The following is an 18,962-nucleotide window of genomic DNA, read 5'->3' as shown; positions in this document are numbered from 1 at the left end:
GCAAGTGGAGAGTGGTAGGCGAAGTAGCAAAGGAGAAGAGAGAAGACAGCGTTTTCTCGTCCCTGTCCCCTTGGATTCCCTGGAAACTCGACCCCTGCACGACTACATCACCTGCTTCACTATTGTACATATGTGCACAATAGTTCTTTCGCACAGTTGGCCAAGTGTAGAAACACACTGTGAGGTAAGCTCATACTTAGTTTGCTGCTGAGAAACAAGTCCAACAGGTACAGAAACAAAACAAAAGGCGTAGTCACAACGTTCACAGGATCTAAGTAATCGTGTGTCTCCGCTGATTTTGCTTTCTTCCAAAAACATGGAAGGTAAGTCACACTTATTACCATGTATTCTGTTTTAATAAATAACAGAAATGTGGGATCACAAAGGAAGAAACTTCTCTCCACCAAACCAAAATGTATTGGCTTAGTCAGTCAAGGTTATCTACTCCACTGAATACCTAAAGTAATTGTATAAATGTTACCTAATATATTGAAGGGTGTAATATTATAGCAGAAAATTACAGAGCATATGCTTTCAGCTACTTTCTACAGCTAAGTACTTACTGATTTGTAAGCCTTGGGACATTTTACTTTTACTTTAAACAAAGAAGACTGGACCATCATTTTTCAGTTAAAGCTTGTATATGTTGTCATAAAGGTTTTATTTCACTGTACTGTAAGTTTTTGATTATTTTGTTTTAGACAGTGTAATAGATAAATGACGGGCAATGAATCATTACTGTTTTATAGACTCAGCAAGAAGGATTGTGGTCCTGGGAAAAACTGGAGATGGAAAGAGTCTTACCAACATCCTGCGTGGAGAGCCTGCATTTAATATAGATCATTACGCCTCATCTGGAACAAGGGAATGCCAGTCAAGGATTATATCTATCAGTGGAAAAACCATATTATTTATTGACACTCCTGGATTTTTTGAAACAGACAGATCTGAGCAGGACATGAAGTCTGAAATAGTGAGGTGTATCACAGAAAGTGCTCCTGGTCCTCATGCTTTTCTCATTGTGGTTAAAGTGGAGAAATACACAGAGCATGAAAAGGGTGTGATAGACAAAATAAACCAATATTTCTCAGATGAAGCGCTTAGATTTACTATAATAATCTTTACTCATGGTGACCAGCTTCCTGAGGGAATGAAGATCGAAGAGTTTGTTAAACAAAACAACGATCTGAGGGATCTGATCAAGAAGTGTGGGGGCCGCTGCCACGTCATTGATAACAAATACTGGAAGAGCAACCAGGGAGATGAATACAGGACCAAGCAATACGAGCTGGCAGAATTACTCAAAAAGATTAACACGATTATTAATGCAAACAGAGGAGGCTACTTCACCAATGAGATGCTGCAAGAGGTGAAGAGAGATATACAACAAGAGGAAGCCTGCATCAAACGATCTTTTCCAGATATTACAGAAGAAGAAACTGCAACAAAGGCAAAAAATGCTGTGTTTGATATGCTGTTAAAAGCTGCAGGAGTTAAAACTGGAGCTCTACTGGGTTCATTCCTTGGAGGGGAGACAAAATTAGTGAAAGAAGAAATAAGTGTAGGTTCAGCAGCAGGAGCAGCTGAAGTGAAAGGAATACTTCCAGACACAGCAACAACTTGGGGTACCAATGAGATCAATGAGATTCTGCAAGAAGTGAAGAGAGATATTCAACAAGAGGAAGGTCGCATCAAACAGTCATCTCCAGACTTAACAGAAGAAGAAACTGCAGCAAAGGCAAAACAATCTGTGTTTAAAAATCAGATGTTTAAAGCTGCAGAAATTACAGTAGGAGCTCTACTGGGTGCATTTGGTGGAGCAATAAAATTAATGAAAGAAGGTTCAGCAGGAGCAGCTGAAGTGAAAGGAATACTTCCAGATGCAGCAACAACTTGGGGTACCTTTTTTGTTAAATCAAACATTTCATTCAACCTCAAGTGTTTATCAGTGATATATGCATACACACACACACACACACACACACACACACACACACACACACACACACACACACACACACACACACACACACACACACACACACATAATTAAATGTTTTATTTATCAAAGAAACATGCTTACAAATACATACGGTTAACAAAGTTTCTATAACAAATACACACAGTGTAAGTAACATCAATTAACAAAAATCATGACAGGCTGACAGACTCTTTGTCTGTTAATTGAAAAATATCTCAAAGAGTGATGTTTGGGCCACAGTAAGACTGATCACTGCTGGTACAAAGTGATGGTAAAACAGGTGCATAACAGCTGGTTAGAACTTGTGTTTTTCCGGAAATTCTGCAAAGACTGCAAAGCCGGTCAGGTCAAACCTTCCACTGGTGTCTCATTAGCTGATGTTCGATGTTTAGCTCTCTTATTTACTGATATGTTTCATCATTGGTGAAGGGTAGGACCACCTCTATTTTAGCTTTATTGAAATTCAGGGCATTGACATAACTTTTCCTTTTTGAATTATGATACGTTTGCATTATGTTTAGTTGCTTTAGAGAAGCTACCACATTTAATATTTCAGAAGTGAATTTCTGTAAATTTATAAATGCAGCCTGTTGATTAGAACTAAACCATTACAGTTTGGACCCTAGATGGATGGAATGAATTACTCCACCGTTCCTGTACCTTTACAGTTTAAATTTGTTTTGCTTAGTGATACCTTGATTGCATTTTTAACAATTTTCAGCTCAGTCTATCCTGATTATCTTTATTTTCTTTTATCAGAATATGAGACAAATGTCTACTGAGTCCAGGACGAGCAGTACATTTAGTACAAGAGTCATTTTAAATTTTGCTAAAAATTAAAAGTCACTTTCACCACCTGACAGCATGTAGTATCCTGTCATGCCATTGTGATCAGAAGTTTAGAAACTATAAGTTTAAAAACTCTAAGTTTGGAATTTGACACCATGACGGTAAAAATTATTTCAGTAGTATCCAATCAAATCATGATGCCCTTAAACTGAAGGATTATTAAAAGCCATTATTAAAAGAAAAAAGAAACCCCAGCCTGTTCAGGAAACCTTCTATTCAGTGTGGAGAAAAAAAACAAAAACAAATCAAGCTATTATTGTTATCAAGATTGGGCTGTACAGGTGAACCCAAATGCAGGACAACATGACTTAAATAAAAGCAAGCTTTAATATAACAGTCCAAAATAGAGAGTCCAAATGTATTTTTAAAAAAGTCCAGAAAGAAGACGAAATAAACTAGATATGATATATATATATATATATATATATATATATATATATATATATAGAGAGAGAGAGAGAGAGAGAGAGAGCGATATATATATATAGATAGATAGATAGATAGATAGATAGATAGATAGATAGATAGATAGATAGATAGATAGATAGATAGATAGATAGATAGATAGATAGATAGATAGATAGATAGATAGATAGATAGATAACAGATATTATGAGAAACTAGAAATTAATTAGTCAAAAGATTTAACTCAGGACAGGACATGAGGGAGTTTACACAAACAGTTTGAGGAAACTGGGGAGGAGATGGGAGTATCTAAACAATGAGGGCAGACTGGGGATGAGACACAGGTGAAAACAAAAATGCCAAGTAAAAAAACTAACTCAAGGCTTGCAAAAATATTTCTTTTGTAACACAGAAGCTAACCAAAAGAAAAACACTAAGCAGAGAGGCAAAAATACTCGTGCATGGCAACTCAAATACAGGGAGAAAAATTTCAGGCAACTGTCAGGGAACCATGACTCCTGTAGACATGAAGAAAAACACACGATTTTGCGTGTATGTGTAGCAATGCTGTACTTCTAGTTTTTAGATTAGTTTTTTTTTTTTTAATCTTTATTCATACAGGAAATCCCATTGAGACCCAATGTCTCATTTGCATTGATTCTCCAAATGAGTATGACTGCTGTATGATTGATAAGATAATCCACTTATACAGAGCAAGACAAACAACTGACATTTAACCATTACTGTCTTATAGAGTCAGCAAGAAGGATTGTGGTCCTGGGAAAAACTGGAGCTAGAAAGAGAAGAATTGCCAACACCCTGTGTGGACAGCCTGTGTTTAAAGTAGATCATAGGGCCAAATTTGAATGTCAGTCAGAGTATATGAATATCAGTGGAAGAACCATATTATTTATTGACACTCCTGGATTTTTTGACACAGACAGGTCTGAGGAGGAGATGAAGTCTGAAATATTGAGGTGTATCACAGAATGTGCTCCTGGTCCTCATGTTTTTCTCATTGTGCTTAAAGTGGAGAAATACACAGAGCATGAAAAGGGTGTGATAGACAAAATGAACCACTATTTCTCAGATGAAGTATTTAGATTTGCCACAGTACTCTTTACTCATGGTGACCAGCTTCCTGAGGGAATGAAGATCGAAGAGTTTGTTAATGAAAGTAAAGCTCTGAGCGATCTGATCAAGAAGTGTGGGGGCCGCTGCCACGTCATTGATAACAAATACTGGAAGAACAACCAGGGAGATGAATACAGGAACAACCAGTATCAGGTGGCAGAATTACTCAAAACCATTGACAAGATTATTGAGGCAAACAGAGGAGGCTACTTCACCAACGACATGCTGCAAGAAGTGAAGAGAGATATTCAACAAGAGGAAGGTCGCATCAAACAGTCATCTCCAGACTTAACAGAAGTCAGGTGTCTGATTCTCTAACATTTGATTGGTTGCCGTGCAAAGTAAGGCAAGACAGGTCAACAAAGGCAAAACATAGTATGCTTGATAAAGCGTTTAAAGCTGTGGAAGTTACAACAGGAGCTCTGTGCGCATTTGTTAGTGGGTCAATAAAATTAATGAAAGCAGAATAAGTGTAGGTTTAGCAGTAGGAGCAGTTGCAGAAAAAGGATTAACGATAGATGCAGCAACAGTATCTGGCACAGTTTCTCCTGCATCTGCAGAGCCAGAATTTGAATAAAATAAGGAGTACCACACTTGATGAAGCTGATGCACAGTGAAGAAGCAAAGAAAGCAGACTACAATACTGCAGCACACTTTTTTAAAAATGTAAAAATGGGCTAGATTAAATATAAGATTTATGAGATCCTAGTAGGTTAACAGTCCACAAAAGTACACAATCAGCATATAATTGCTAGTTAATTTGGCACGACTACTGATACTCACCTTTGCAAATTGCCACCACAGATTCACTATTAAAATTATAGAACAGCAATAGTGAAAAGACTTTTTGTATCTATTTGTTCATCATGATTGGACTTAGTGCCCTATTTAAGAGTTTTTGTTTAATATTTATTGTAAATATGTAAATGAAGTAATGTATGCTTAATATATGTAAACATGTGATTCCCTCTCTGAATTTGTCATTAAAAGTCTTTATGTTGCAGTTTAGATTTCAATCTTTACCCATGAATAGGTCCATTACTCCAGCTTGTAAAATCTCTGGGTATGACAATAATAGATCTATAACTTTCAAATAACCCTTGGTTCTGCTTTGCAATGTTGTTTTTTTTGTTTTTTTACAAAAAATGTTGAATAAAAAATAGCAAACTTTTTCACATGCCAACATTTAACCAAGGGTCCTCATTTTATTCATAATTTTCATTTTTTAGCTGGATGGCCTCATGTTAATGATGAGCAGTAATTAACATTTTCAGTTACTTACATTTTGATTCATTAATTCAATTGAACCCGTTAAACCTCCTTAGCAATTTCAGCCAAACATGTTTAAGAGACCGTGGCATGTTACACAGTAACTTTCATTTTTACTTAATTTGGCTTCCACTGACTTCACTTCAGCTGAACCTGCTGATGAGGTTTAACAAGTTCAGTCAAAACAACCACAGCCATTTGCAAACCAGAACAGTAAGGGAAACTGCTGAAATGAGTGGATGATTTTAAGTTGTTCTTTTCTTTAAAAAAAGAAAAAACTGATTTGATCTTAAATTAATTTTATTATAAACCATCGTTAATGCTTTAAAGTGTTGCTCATGTTGCCAGATTGCTATCAAAGTTTCATTTATTAAGAAATGGAATGAGTGAGACAAAATGCAAAAACTAAAATGAAATATGAAGACTTTTGTATTCCGTAAATATAACTTTGAATAAATTATATGTAGTTCACAGAACAAGAGAATATATTAAGTCAGCAGTGTAAGGTTTCGGTGTGATGGCTTATATACAGTGGCGGTTTTTCATATGGGCGACATGGGCCATTGCCCAGGGCAGCATCGTGGTGCGGGTGGCATCATGGGCATGGGCATCGGCAAAAAAAGTTGCTTGCACCCATGCTGCCCCGACATCATGCCAGCGCATTTTGGGGATTTTTGCAAGGTGCGCCTGCTGCTTGCTGCTGGCCACACAGGGATAAGAGGAATGGGGTGGCAAGTGATTTTACGCTGCATGGCTGGAGCGGCAATTAATTACCAGCTTGCAAAATAAAACAAAATAAAAACAAACCAACAAACACAAAAAACACCAGACATTATGATATAGATTCAAAATTTGCACTGATGTGTTTTCTAAATTCTACTAAAAACATATACGTGAAAATAAGGACGAGGGCCCTCGGTGCGCCTGCTTGCTGCAGTCTCACACACAACCTGTCAAAAGGGGAGGGGGTGTGGGCTGCCTCCAAATACATTTAATTCATTATGTTTTAAATCCAAGCCCATTATGTATTAATTATGTTTTCCTGGGTTGTGCGAAATCCCCCAAAAAACCCTATTCAAACAGAGTCAGTGCTCTAAGGTGTATGTCTGTTAGTTTATGACCAACAATAAAGTACAGTAGTATAGGCCTATTTAACACTACATTCAGTTTACACAAGACAATTTTATTTCTTATATGAATGTTATTTATTTTAACCGTCATGAACAGGATGTTTATGGCTTCTGCTCCGTGGCTGCTGGCTGACCCCCACGTCTGGGGCTGTCTTCAGCTCTTTACAGGAAGGTGGCACAGTTGCCCCCCGATGGTCCTCCTTGGGCTCTTACACTCTGGGGGCCTCTGGATGCCTGGTGCCTGGATCTCGTCCATGCCTGCTTCATGCCCTGGGCGTTGGGGCTCCCCACACCCTCTAGCAGATCATTACATGGAAAAACCTTTTGAATACAAGTGCGCTCACGCAAACAGGTGTACACACGGATGTTCACTGACAGAAACTATATCTTTCTTGGCTGCTACCTCAAGGCATATTGTGCGCTGTCAGTCTTACGTGCTGCACAATAACATTCAATATTTAGTATTTATTGTTACTTATACTTATCTAGGTTATTGCTGTGGTGTTGTGTTTATTGAGTTACTCTGCTTTTTCTTATTTTCTTTTTTTTAACAGGTTGTTGGGTTTGTATTTTATTATTGTCATTTGTATTTAGAGACATATAATCATTTATGCTTAGAAATATATGGTTGATTGCATATTGAAAGAAAGTCTTGTCCTAGGAGGTCTGTAACAACTCTAAGTAGCCTGAAGAGGGGAGTGTGTTCACTCCTCTTCAGAGTGTTCTGGCATAGATCACACACCTCCTAGGGTCATGAGAGAGGTCGTATCTTCTCTTGCTGACATATGGTATAGCAAACACACATTTGTTTAAGTGAACTGCTGGACTCCCTGGCACCAGTAGGTGCGGGGAGTCTTCACAGGGTCACATCTTGACCCCACCCCACACACACACACATACACACATACACACATACATATACCTACATGACACACAGACAATGTATTCTTTGTTTAGATGTATATCTATGTAAGACGTCATATGTTAATGAACTTTCATGCATATTCATGTAACCTCAATAAAGAGCGGTGTTACGAGGGAGCAGGCGAGAGCGACTCGGGTGAGCGACTGGGGTGAGCGACAGGAACACGCTCGTCACAGTTCTCTCCCTCGTGCACGAGTAACACAAAGAACTTTGGTGACTTGCATCTTGCTTTTGCTGTTGTAGTAGAATTGTCTCGTTCCAGCTGTGGGTCTGTCTAGCATCACAGGTGATCCAGCTGATTTTTTTTAAGGTGTCTTCTCTCACTGTCCCTCTGTTTTTTCTTTCCCTCCCTTTTTTCTTTCTTTCGTTCTTTCTTTGTTTCTCGATGTCCTATACCCTGTCATGTCTGCCTTGTCTGTAAGAACTTAAAATAAAATAAAATAAAATAAATAATAATAATAATAACAAAGGTCAATCAAATGGACCAATATGGCAAGGTTGTGATGATCTATTTAGTAAAGTAAATCTGGTAGGCATAGTTCTTGGCCTTCAGAGAAAAATTCTGATTGCTAAATAACCAAACAGGACGGCTAATAAATAACTAAATAAATAAATAATCGACATGGGATTTATGCACGAAGTCTGTCAAGGCAGACTGAATGGACTCAGGCTCAGACTCAAGCTCTTGAGAATAAAAGTTCAAAAGTTTATTTACAATCACCAAAGTGCAAAATATATAAAATGTGCAGGGCAGGGGGTGAAGGGCTCTGAGGGAAAGAAGGGAAGGAAATCCACACACACCATGCTCCTCTTCTGCCACTCATTCTCACTCCACACCACTCAGCCAAACTTGGGAATCCATGAAAGGTTACAGGGACAGGTCCAGGGAATCTATGTACAGAGACAAGTAGTTAGAACAAGCTACAGATTTATGGGGAAAAAAGACAAGGAGACAAGAAATTTTCCGAGGCTACACAAACTCAGGTTGTACAATGATCCAGCGATGAGATGCTCTGAGTCACCAGAAAACCAGGTCAATAAGCGGAAGGCGCGGATAATCAGTCCAGGTGTGTGGGTGAGGAGCAGGAGCCCAGTGCTGAGCTTTGCTCAGGCATACAGGAGAGAAAAAAAAACAACAACAAATATGTGGCCAAGAGTGAGCCAGTCGGAGAGACACAGGGACCATGACAGATTAATTGTTTAATAACTACAGTTATGCATTAATGGCAAAGTATTACATGCACATGTGCCAGTAAACTGTCAAGAGGGAATGAATGCATCAGTTTTATCCCATTTTTCAAACTAAACTTAACTGAAAAACTGTTTTTAACTAGAAAGAGAAACAGAAACATTTTACCACTCCCTTTTTCAAACTCTACATTTTTCTGTTTTTCAAAGTACAGAGGTTTTACTGAGCTGTTCAACACTATGTCAAATTCAATGTGTCATAGTGATCAAATCATTTTTTATACATAGTTCTGACATATATGAGGCTTTTTGGTTTTCAGCCCTATTACCGTTTATAAAATAAACAAAATAGTGGATGATGACCAGCTCTAATATATAATATGTGAACAGTTATACAGCGACATGTTGTGGGTTTACATGGATTTCCAGTAAAATTAATTTTCTGAGTGTACTGCAGCCTGCAGCATGAGGTGTTGCTCATAGTTTTGTGTAGTTACAGTGTCAGTTAACAAGTTCAACCAGTGTTAAATTAAAGCACAGCCAAAGTGCAGCAAGTGAGCAAAAACATGCAGCACAAGGTCCTGGTTACAGCTGTGATTTCTATGAGTGCTTGTGTATAAATACACAAACAATACACACATGCTTTCAATTGTGTAATTTAAGTGATCTAGGTAGCTCTGTTTTGGAAGTTCAGTTAACGCTAGAAATGTGCTTTTGAGTTTGTACGTGTTTTGTCTCTAGGGGCCACCGCATATATTTATATATAAACATATATAAATAAAACCACTTTTTTTACATTAGTAATTCCCTTTGTGCATAATTTTATATTATTGTTAATAATAAATTGATTAAAGCACAAAACAACCTGAAGAGCCGGTTCGGCACCGAACGAGCCGGTTCTCTAAAAGGAGCCGGAAATCCCATCACTACTGGGAAGTGCCAGTGAGGCTCTCCTTCGTATCCTCAAGGTGAGAACAGCTGTTAGCAATACCAGCCACTGTAACTTGTTCTCCATTTACTTGTATTATCATTATTAATATTATTATTTTGCTTTTCATGCTTAATAAGATCGGGTCAAAGCTCAATTCAGCAGGGATTAAATTACTCCTTATTCAGGATTTCTTAATTGTTATTCAAAACCTACTCCAGAGAGGCAGCGCAGAGCAAAAGCACATTGCAGTTAGGATACAAGTAGAAGCAGTAAAATCATATATTTATAAAGGCCTTCAAGAACTAGAATATGTAACAAAGTTAAAAGAAATAGTTTTAAAAATCAAATGAGAAAAAAGCACAAATATACATGATAAAAATGCTGCAAACTAGAGAAAATTCATGCTCAGAATTAATACATTTCCAAAATTTCATATTTATGTAAGTCAGATATTTTATATTTATTTCTTCTATTCCAACAGTAAATCAGTTGGAGCATTCTAAACTCTTGATATTGCTGTTTGTGTCTTAAGCTGTTTGGATGCACAGCAACCCTTTCATTTAACATCTTGAAGAATTTGTCCTTTTTTTGTGCTTTTCTAGCCGGGTGAAGATGCTATGCTATACCTGGAGAAGCGGCCTCTGTCCTCCCCAGTGCTGCTTTTTGATGGGACAACCAGCATTGTTGCTGTAGGAAATATACCAGTGACCACTCTCCCCTTGGAGGATTTCTGGGAAGGAATGTTGGTGTTGATGGCATATTACTACACCTTGCACTTAACACACCCGAAATGTGTTGCAACGGTCCTCTCTGTCATACAAACCGAGGTAATCACTGATGCCATCCATGATCAAGATGCCACTAGTGCATATAAGAAAGCAATAGCTGAGTGGAAGTCATTCTTTGAAAAATAGGTGAATACCAAGCAGGATTTTATAAGGTCATTTGCAGTTTGTTTAGTTTTGTAGTACGTTTGTACAATTTGTTCCTAATTTGCCTAGCAATGTCCTGAGAAACGGCTCTACTTATAATGCTTTACAAATGAAAGTTGTTGTTTTTCTTTACTTAATGACACTTTACCTGAGGCATGTAAAGTTTTAAGTCAGTAAGGCCGTTATTTACAACATTGTGAGACTATGTGACTGTCACAAAAGTTTAAGGCCAAAAATGTAATTTTTTTTCTCTGTTTAGGCCTTTTAAAAGGTTGATTTAGACTTTTAGGGTTTGTGCAGCAGCCCTATATTGTTTACAAAAAGGGTTTTGTTCTCATGAGAGGAATAAATATATATTAGGAGGAGGCCCCGGGGCAGACCCAGGACACGCTGGAGAGATTATATCTCTCGGCTGGCCTGGGAACGCCTTGGTGTTCCTCCGGATAAGCTGGAGGAGGTGGCTGGGGAGAGGGAGGTCTGGGCATCTCTGCTTGGGCTGCTGCCCCCGCGACCCGGCCTCGGATAAAGCGGATGAAGATGGATGGATGGATGGATGGATGGATGGATGGATGGATGGAGATATATATATATATATAAGTTATTTTTTGCTTGGATTTAATATCGATTGGGCTATATTTTAAGATAAGCCAACCTGAATCAAGAAACAAATTAATTATACTTCAATAATACTGAGTAGTTTTTCATAGTATTAGAACTATTTTTCTCATTGCAGTGCATTCATTTGCTGCAAGTAAGAACTTCAAAACATAAAAAAGACTGTAATTTAGCATATTTAACTTAGGAGAAGTTCAATTCATCAACTCTTCCGAAGCTGCTGCTGTCACTTCTGTTCATTCAGAAATCAGCTCAGTCGTTATCGCTACCTTATCTGAAGTACTTAACAAGCTAAGCACCCCCTCTCCATCTTCTGCTCAAAGACAAGGTCACAAGCTTTTCGAGCCGCCAAGCCCTACCTCAAATCTCAAATCCAGCATTCCTGCCATTCCTTCCGAATTCTCTGAGCTCATCCACTCCACACCACGGAGCGACGTTTGCTCTCCGTGCGCTCGTCTTTGTTCTCTTCTCCTTCTCTCTCCCCAAACCGGCCGCGGCAGACGGCCGCCCCTCCCTGAGCCTGGTTCTGCCGGAGGTTTCTTCCTGTTAAAAGGGAGATTTTCCTTCCCATTGTTGCCAAAGTGCTTGCTCATAGGGGGTCATATGATTGTTGGGTTTTCCTCTAGACATCATTGCAGGGTCTCAAGGCATCTGCCACTGTGGCTTGGTGCTGTATAAATAAGTCAAATCAAGAATCAAATTATTCCGTTGACGTCTTCAACCTTCGTATCGCACACTACTGCTTCTAGGGGATGCCTTCTTTGGGGATCTGCCAGGCCCGGGAGCCATCGCCAGTCGCCTTCGAGGCCTTCCCCAATCCGCAGCTCAATTCATGTCCAAGCATTCACCTTTACCTACTAAAACGCTGTCAAACCTAAAATGAGGACGTGGGCCCAGCTAGTGAAGTTCAGCTTGTGCTTGTTTTCATTGTGCATGAGACAGCATGACCCTCTCACCAATCTCAGTCAAATGTAGTGTCTAGTCCACACTTGGACCACAGATATGACTTTTGATTGTGACACTTGGAGGGGGTGTAAAATTGACTTAGTTAATAGAGCTTATATGTGTTTTTCAGCCCTAAATATATGAAATATATTTTTAAATGTGAACAAAAAACTATTTTCCTATTCTATGTACTTACATACTCATATCAAACATACTACATTTATTTTAAAAAAGCAGCTGATTTCAAAGACACTGGATTTCATGCACTGATTGATTGTGTAATCTGCAGTTATGCATTAATGATGAAGCATTACATGTGCATGTACCAGTAAACTGTCAAGAGGGAATGAATGCATCAGTTTCTCCCATTTTTCAAACTTAACTTAATTAAAACTCCCTTCTTTGTTTAAAACTTGTTTCACTAGGATGAGAAACAGAAACATTTTACCAGTCCCTTATTCAAACTCTGAATTGTCCTGTTTTTAAAGCACTGAGGGGATTTACTGAGCAGTTCAACACTATGTCAGAATCAGAATACTTTAATAATCCCTAAAGAAATTATGTCTCAGTTCATTGTGCAGTCACAGTCATCAAAGTATCTGCTTCAAACTATTTTTTTTTCAACAATTGCTTTTATTTATAAACGATTTTGCTATTATATGTGGCTTTTGATTTTCAGTTCTGTTACCAATCATAAAATAAACAAAATAGTGGACTAAGATTAATGTGATAACCAGCTCTGATATATCAAATGTGAACAGTTATACACCATCGTGTTGTGGTTTCGCATGGATTTGCAGCAAAAAATATCTGTGAGTGTACTGCACCCTGCAGCATGAGGTGTTGCTCATTGTTTTGTGTAGTTACAGTGTCAGTTTAAAAGTCCAACCGGTGACAAATGAAAGCACAGCCAAAGTGCAGCAAGAGAGCAGGTGGAAAAACACGCAGCAAGGACATCGTGAGGTCCCGGTGACGAGTGTGATTTCTTTTGACAACATGGACGGTCAGTCGAGTTTACTTTATATCAAATACAATGAAACGAAACGAATATGAGTCTAAAGGAAATGTTTTGTTTGGACAAACTCTGAATTATTAGCTTCTGATAAACTGAAAAAGCTGAATGAATCATTTCATTGCTACAAATATTAGCGAGGGTCAGACTTGCTATTGGGAAGGCTGGAATGTTTGCAGTTGTCCAAGGGTCTTTTTGTCTGCTGTGAACAGTCAGTGTGATATGATGTAGAAACCATGCATATGTACTCTCTCTTCCTCTGTGCAGTCTCCATGATGCACAAGAGCACATTACAAAGACCCATGCATCTCTGGGCATCCAGCCTCTCTTTCTCTCTCGATGGTAACACACATTATAACTGTATCTGTACTTCTGTGCTCAGGTGCTCTCCTCCTTTCTACACTTTTATTTTAAGTGTAATTACCTTCTTCATTAGGTAGAATTAATCTGCAAAATCAACCATCGGGTGTTTTAGAGTGGCCAGTCTGGCAAAGATGTGATAGAAAATTAGCAAACCATCAAATTCAAGTCAGCTTAAAGAACTCAGACATGCACTGGAACCTCTGGATCTTAAAGTACTCAAACAACAGCAGAGGCAACAAAACTTAGTGCATCTCTTTAGTTTTTGGTGTTGGTGTCATTTCAACATAATGTGGCTTCTGTAGCAGCAATTTCACGTCCTGTGCAGTGAAGTTCAAAGCTAATATGTCTAAAGAACGGAGAAAACAGAGGGTGACTTTGACTTTGAAAGGCTCTCTTGTAGTGACCTTGGTTTTGAATATGAAAATGAATGTAACTACTGATCAAAGTCAGAAAAGGAAGCACTGAAAACAGGAACATGCTTTACATAACATAATGCAAAACAAGCTAAAAAGAGAACGAGAGGGGAAAAAGAAAAGGATTCATTCATCCAGTTTCTTCGGCTTATACAAATCAGGGGTGAGGCTGGAACCTATCCCAGCTGTCATAGGGCAACAGACGGGACAGGTCACCAAACTCTCATAGGGGTAAAAACAAATCAGCTATTTAACTACAAAGACATAATTTATTCATCAAGTTAATGATGCCAGCCGTAATTGAATCTGATTACAGTGTGTACATTTCAGTACATTTCAGTGTGATCTGTAGTGAGCGTAGGGAGCAGGTGAAAGACAGCCTGTTTAAGTGAGAGAAGAGGTGTATAGAATTATAAAATAACTGTGTGTCAATGTGACTGAACTGACTCACGTGCAGACATAGGAAAAAAGTGGAATGAATGTTTATTTAGAATCAGAATCAGAATCAGAATCAGAATACTTTATTGATCCCTGGGGGAAATTATTTTTTGTTACAGTGCTCCATTTTAAACCAACATTAAGACAAGACAGACAATACGCTAACTAAGAATAGTACAATATATACATATATATACATACATACATACATAAGTCACTTATAAATAAATATTTGGAAAAGAAACATGTGTAGTTGTAGCAGCAAACAGTGTGTTAAGTGGATGCGTTGTACAGGGAGATGGCCACAGGCAGGAATGATTTCCTGTGTCGTTCAGTGGTGCTTTTCGGTAATCTCAGTCTCTCACTGAACGTGCTCCTGTGACTGACCAACATGTCATGGAGTGGGTGGGAGGTGTTATCCAACATTGTCTTTATCTTGGACAGCATCCGCCTCTCCGACACCACCTTGAGGGAGTCCAGCTCCATCCCCACAACATTGCTGGCCTTACGGATTAGTTTATTAAGTCTGTTGGCATCTGCGACCCTCAGCCTGCTCCCCCAGCATGCAACAGCATAGAGGATCGCACTGGCCACAACAGACTCATAGAAAATCCTCAGCATTTTCTGGCAGATGTTGAAGGACCTCAGTCGCCTCAAAAAATAGAGACGACTCTGGCCCTTCCTGTAAAGTGCTGTGGTGTTTTTAGCCCAGTCCAGTTTATTGTCAATGTGTACTCCAAGGTATTTATAGTCCTCCACAATGTCAACACTGACCCCCTGGATTGAAACAGGGGTCAAGTGTTTCCTGGTCTTCCTGAAGTCCACGATCAGTTCCTTGGTCTTTGCCACGTTGAGCTGCAGATGATTCTGCTCACACCACGTGACAAAGGAGTCGACCACAGCCCGGTACTCTGTCTCATCATCCCTGCTGATGCATCCAACCACCGCAGAGTCATCAGAAAACTTCTGAAGATGGCAGGTCTCTGTGCAGTGGCTGAAGTCTGTGGTGTAGAGGGTGAAGAGGAAGGGGGAGAGGACAGTCCCCTGTGGTGCCCCTGTGTTGCTAATCACCTTGTCAGACACACACTGTGGGAGACGTACATATTGTGGTCTTCCTGTCAGGTAATCAACAATCCAGGACACCAGAGAAGCATCCACCTGCATCGCTGCTAACTTATCACCCAGGAGGGTCGGCCTGATGGTGTTGAAAGCACTGGAAAAGTCAAAAAACATGACCCTCACGGTGCTCGCCGGCTGGTCCAGATGGGTGTAGACACGATTGAGCAGGTAGATGATGGCGTCCTCTGTTCCGAGACGAGGCTGATAAGCGAACTGAAGGGGATCCAGATGTGGTCTTACTATGGGTCGCAGCTGGTCCAGGATGAGCCTTTCCAGGGTCTTCATGATGTGGGAGGTCAGTGCCACGGGCCTGTAATCCTGGGGGCCACTGGGACGAGGCGTCTTTGGTACAGGGACGAGGCATGATGTCTTCCACATCACCGGGACCCTCTGCAGACTCAGACTCAGCATAAACAGTTTATGAAAGACTCCACACAGCTGGGGGCACAGGCCTTGAGGACAAGGGGACTCACTCCGTCTGGTCCAGCAGACTTGCCTGAGTGAAGTCTCCTCATTTGCATCTCAACCTGGTATTGAGTGAAGGTGATGGGTGGGGGAGGGGTGTCAGGAATCTCACAGGAGGCAACATGTGAAGAGAGAGGCTGGCACAGTGGTGTGGCTCTGGATTCCAGGCTGACTGCAGGTGAGGTTGTGGGGGTGGGAGCAGACACTGTGGTGTCGAATCTATTGAAAAACAGATTCAACTCGTCGGCTCTATTCTCACCTCCCTCAGCTCCCCTGCTGTTGGTTGGCCTGAATCCAGTGATGGTCTTCATGCCCCTCCACACCTCTCTCATGCTGTTCTGCTGGAGTTTCCACTCCAGCTTCCTCCTGTAATTGTCCTTAGCCTCTCTGACCTTGTCCTTTAGTAACACCTGGACCTTCCTCACCTCCTCTTTGTTGCCCCCTCTGAAAGCCCTCTTCTTGTTGTTGAGGAGGGCTTTGATGTCCTTAGTCACCCACGGCTTGTTATTTGGGTAACAATGAACAGTCTGAGCTGGAACAATGGAGTCGGTGCAGAAAGTTATGTAGTCTGTGATACACTCAGTAAGCCCATTGATGTCCTCGGCGTGAGGCTCACAGAGTGTTTCCCAGTCGGTCACCTCGAAACAGCCCTGTAGTTCTGCTAAGGCCTCCTCTGACCACCTCCTAACAGTCCTGGTGGTCACAGGTTCCCTCCTCACAATTGGCACATAGCGGGGGGTGAGGTGAATCAGGTTATGATCTGACCTACCAAGTGGGGGGAGGGAGGAGGAGCTGTATGCATCCTTGACGTTAGCATACAGTAAGTCTAAAGTTTTCTCTCCCCTGGTGGGACAGTCCACATATTGTTTGAATGTTGGTAGTGTATTGTCCAGTGATACATGGTTGCAGTCACCCGAGATCACAATAAAGGCACTCGGGTGCTGAGTCTGTAGCCGAGCTATGGCAGAGTGGATAGTGTCACATGCAGCTGTGGGGTTAGCAGAGGGGGGAACATAAACAGCCACCAAGATGACGTGAGAGAATTCCCTGGGTAAATAATACGGCCTGAGTCCAACAGCACACAGTTCAGTGTCCGGGCAACAAATCCTTTCTTTGATTGTTATGTTGGCAGGGTTACACCACCGGTTGTTAACTAGAACAGCAAGCCCACCTCCTTTACGCTTACCGCTAGCGATGCTGTCCCTGTCCGCCCGAACAGTGTGGAAGCCTTCCACGGAAGCATTCTCATCGGGAATGACCTGGTGCAGCCATGATTCGGTGAAACACATCAGGCTACACTCTCGGTATTCCCTCTGTATAATATTTAGAAGCACCAGGTGAGCTATATACAAATGTGCGAAAGTCAGGGGTTCCAGTGATCCATGAGATGGAGAGGAGAGGGACACTCCACTTCTGACATCCCACACCACACTCCCAAACACTCATGCTCAGGAATCCAGGGAGGAGAAACAAGGACGTTTCCAGGGAATCTATATACAATAAACAGATGAAGAGTTCAGAACTGGGAAATCACAGGGAAACACGAGAGAGGGTTAGAGCCGGGGCTACACTAAAGTGAGTCGTACAAAAACCCAGCGAGGAGAAGCTCTTTTTCATTAGCAGTGACCAGGTCGCACAAAGATGGGGACAAAATTAGAGAGGCGTGGCTGAAATGGTTTGGACATGTGCAGAAGGATCACATCATCACATACAGGGTCTTAAATTTACAGGTCCAATCATATCTTAAAGACCACATAGTACATAGTAATGTATCAACTCAGACTGCTCAGATTAGGCTTAAAACTTTCCTTTTTGCTAAAGGATATAGTGAGGGCTGGATCAGGTGACTCTAAATTTTCCCTTAGTTACGCTACAATAGGTCTAGGGATTCCCATGATGCACTGTTTCTTCTACAGTCACCCTTTTCACTTACTGTGTGTTTATACACCTCTCTGCATTTAATCTTTAGTTATTATTAATCTCTGGATCTCTTCCACAGTATGTGGTTTTTCCTGTCTTCCTCTTCTTACCCCAAACTGGTCGTGCCAGATGGTTTCTTCCTGTTAAAAGGGAGTTTTTCCTTCCCACTGTTGCCAAAGCAGTTAAGCAAAGGGGGGGTCATGTGATTATTTTCGCTTCTTTCTTTACCTTACAATATAAAGTGCCTTGAGGAAAATGTTGTTTTGATTTGGAGCTTTATAAAAAAAATTGAATTGAATTGAGGGATAATAGACAAAGAATGTTGACCATGGAGTTGTTAGGCAAGAGAAAAGAGGATAACCACAGATAAGATCTGTGGCTGTACAGTAGTGAAGGAGGACATGCAGAGAGTTGGTATAACAGAGGATGAAGCTAAGGTTAGGGCGATATGGCATCATATGATCCGCTTAGGTGACCCCTAAAGGGAACAGGTGCTTGAAGAAGATTTCAAATACGTAACACATCCTTTTTCTGTATTTATAATTAGATAATACTTTTAATTATAGTATTCTAGAACAGTAATACCATTTTTCTAAAGTCTTGACCTTCTCTTTTGCTAATCACAAATTTACTACAAGCATATTTAACTTTGCGTTACAACAAGGTGCTGGTCAAGATTTTTACATAAGAAATTAAAGAAAAATTGTGTTTTTTTTTATATTACTAAATTTTGATATGCACGATAGTTCTCTCATCCAAGTTTGTAAAAACAAAAAGAAACAAACTATGAGGTCATCATAGCTCATCACTTTAGTTTGCTGCTGAGAAGCAAGTCCAACAGGTGCAGGAACAAAACAAAAGGCGCAGTCACAACGTCCACAGGATCTGAGTAGTCGTGTGTCTCTGCGCTGATTTTGCTTTCAAAAAC

General features: G+C 40.3%; 1 protein-coding gene across 2 annotated transcripts; it reads left to right on the top strand.

Annotated features, from left to right (window-relative positions):
• On the top strand, positions 1 to 5,248 carry LOC147335338 (GTPase IMAP family member 8-like). 2 transcript variants are annotated; one of them, XM_086278234.1, is made up of 3 exons: positions 1 to 184; positions 750 to 1,898; positions 3,990 to 5,248. In XM_086278234.1, exons 2-3 carry the CDS (start codon positions 959 to 961, stop codon positions 4,685 to 4,687), a joined length of 1,638 nt encoding a protein of 545 aa, XP_086134360.1. In that variant the 5' UTR covers positions 1 to 184; positions 750 to 958; the 3' UTR covers positions 4,688 to 5,248. The 2 variants fall into 2 exon arrangements, with proteins under 2 accessions (XP_086134360.1, XP_086134351.1); XM_086278225.1 differs by lacking the exon at positions 1 to 184 and adding an exon at positions 213 to 323.
• Positions 5,249 to 18,962: the final 13,714 nt, after the last annotated feature.

Source organism: Aulonocara sp. 'chitande type north' Nkhata Bay, linkage group LG3 (genome assembly GCF_057382095.1).
Source record: "Aulonocara sp. 'chitande type north' Nkhata Bay isolate Kocher_YH1m ecotype deep benthic linkage group LG3, A_spYH_male_GT1.1, whole genome shotgun sequence".
In the NCBI taxonomy this organism is placed as follows: Eukaryota; Metazoa; Chordata; class Actinopteri; order Cichliformes; family Cichlidae; genus Aulonocara; species Aulonocara sp. 'chitande type north' Nkhata Bay.
Note: the sequence above shows the minus strand (reverse complement) of the source record. Positions and strands in the feature narration are given on the sequence as shown.

Coding starts and splice junctions, on each gene's coding strand:
- LOC147335338 (XM_086278225.1), top strand. Junction 1,899..3,989: donor AGATGCAGCAACAACTTGGG/GTACCTTTTTTG, acceptor ACTGTCTTATAG/AGTCAGCAAGAAGGATTGTG.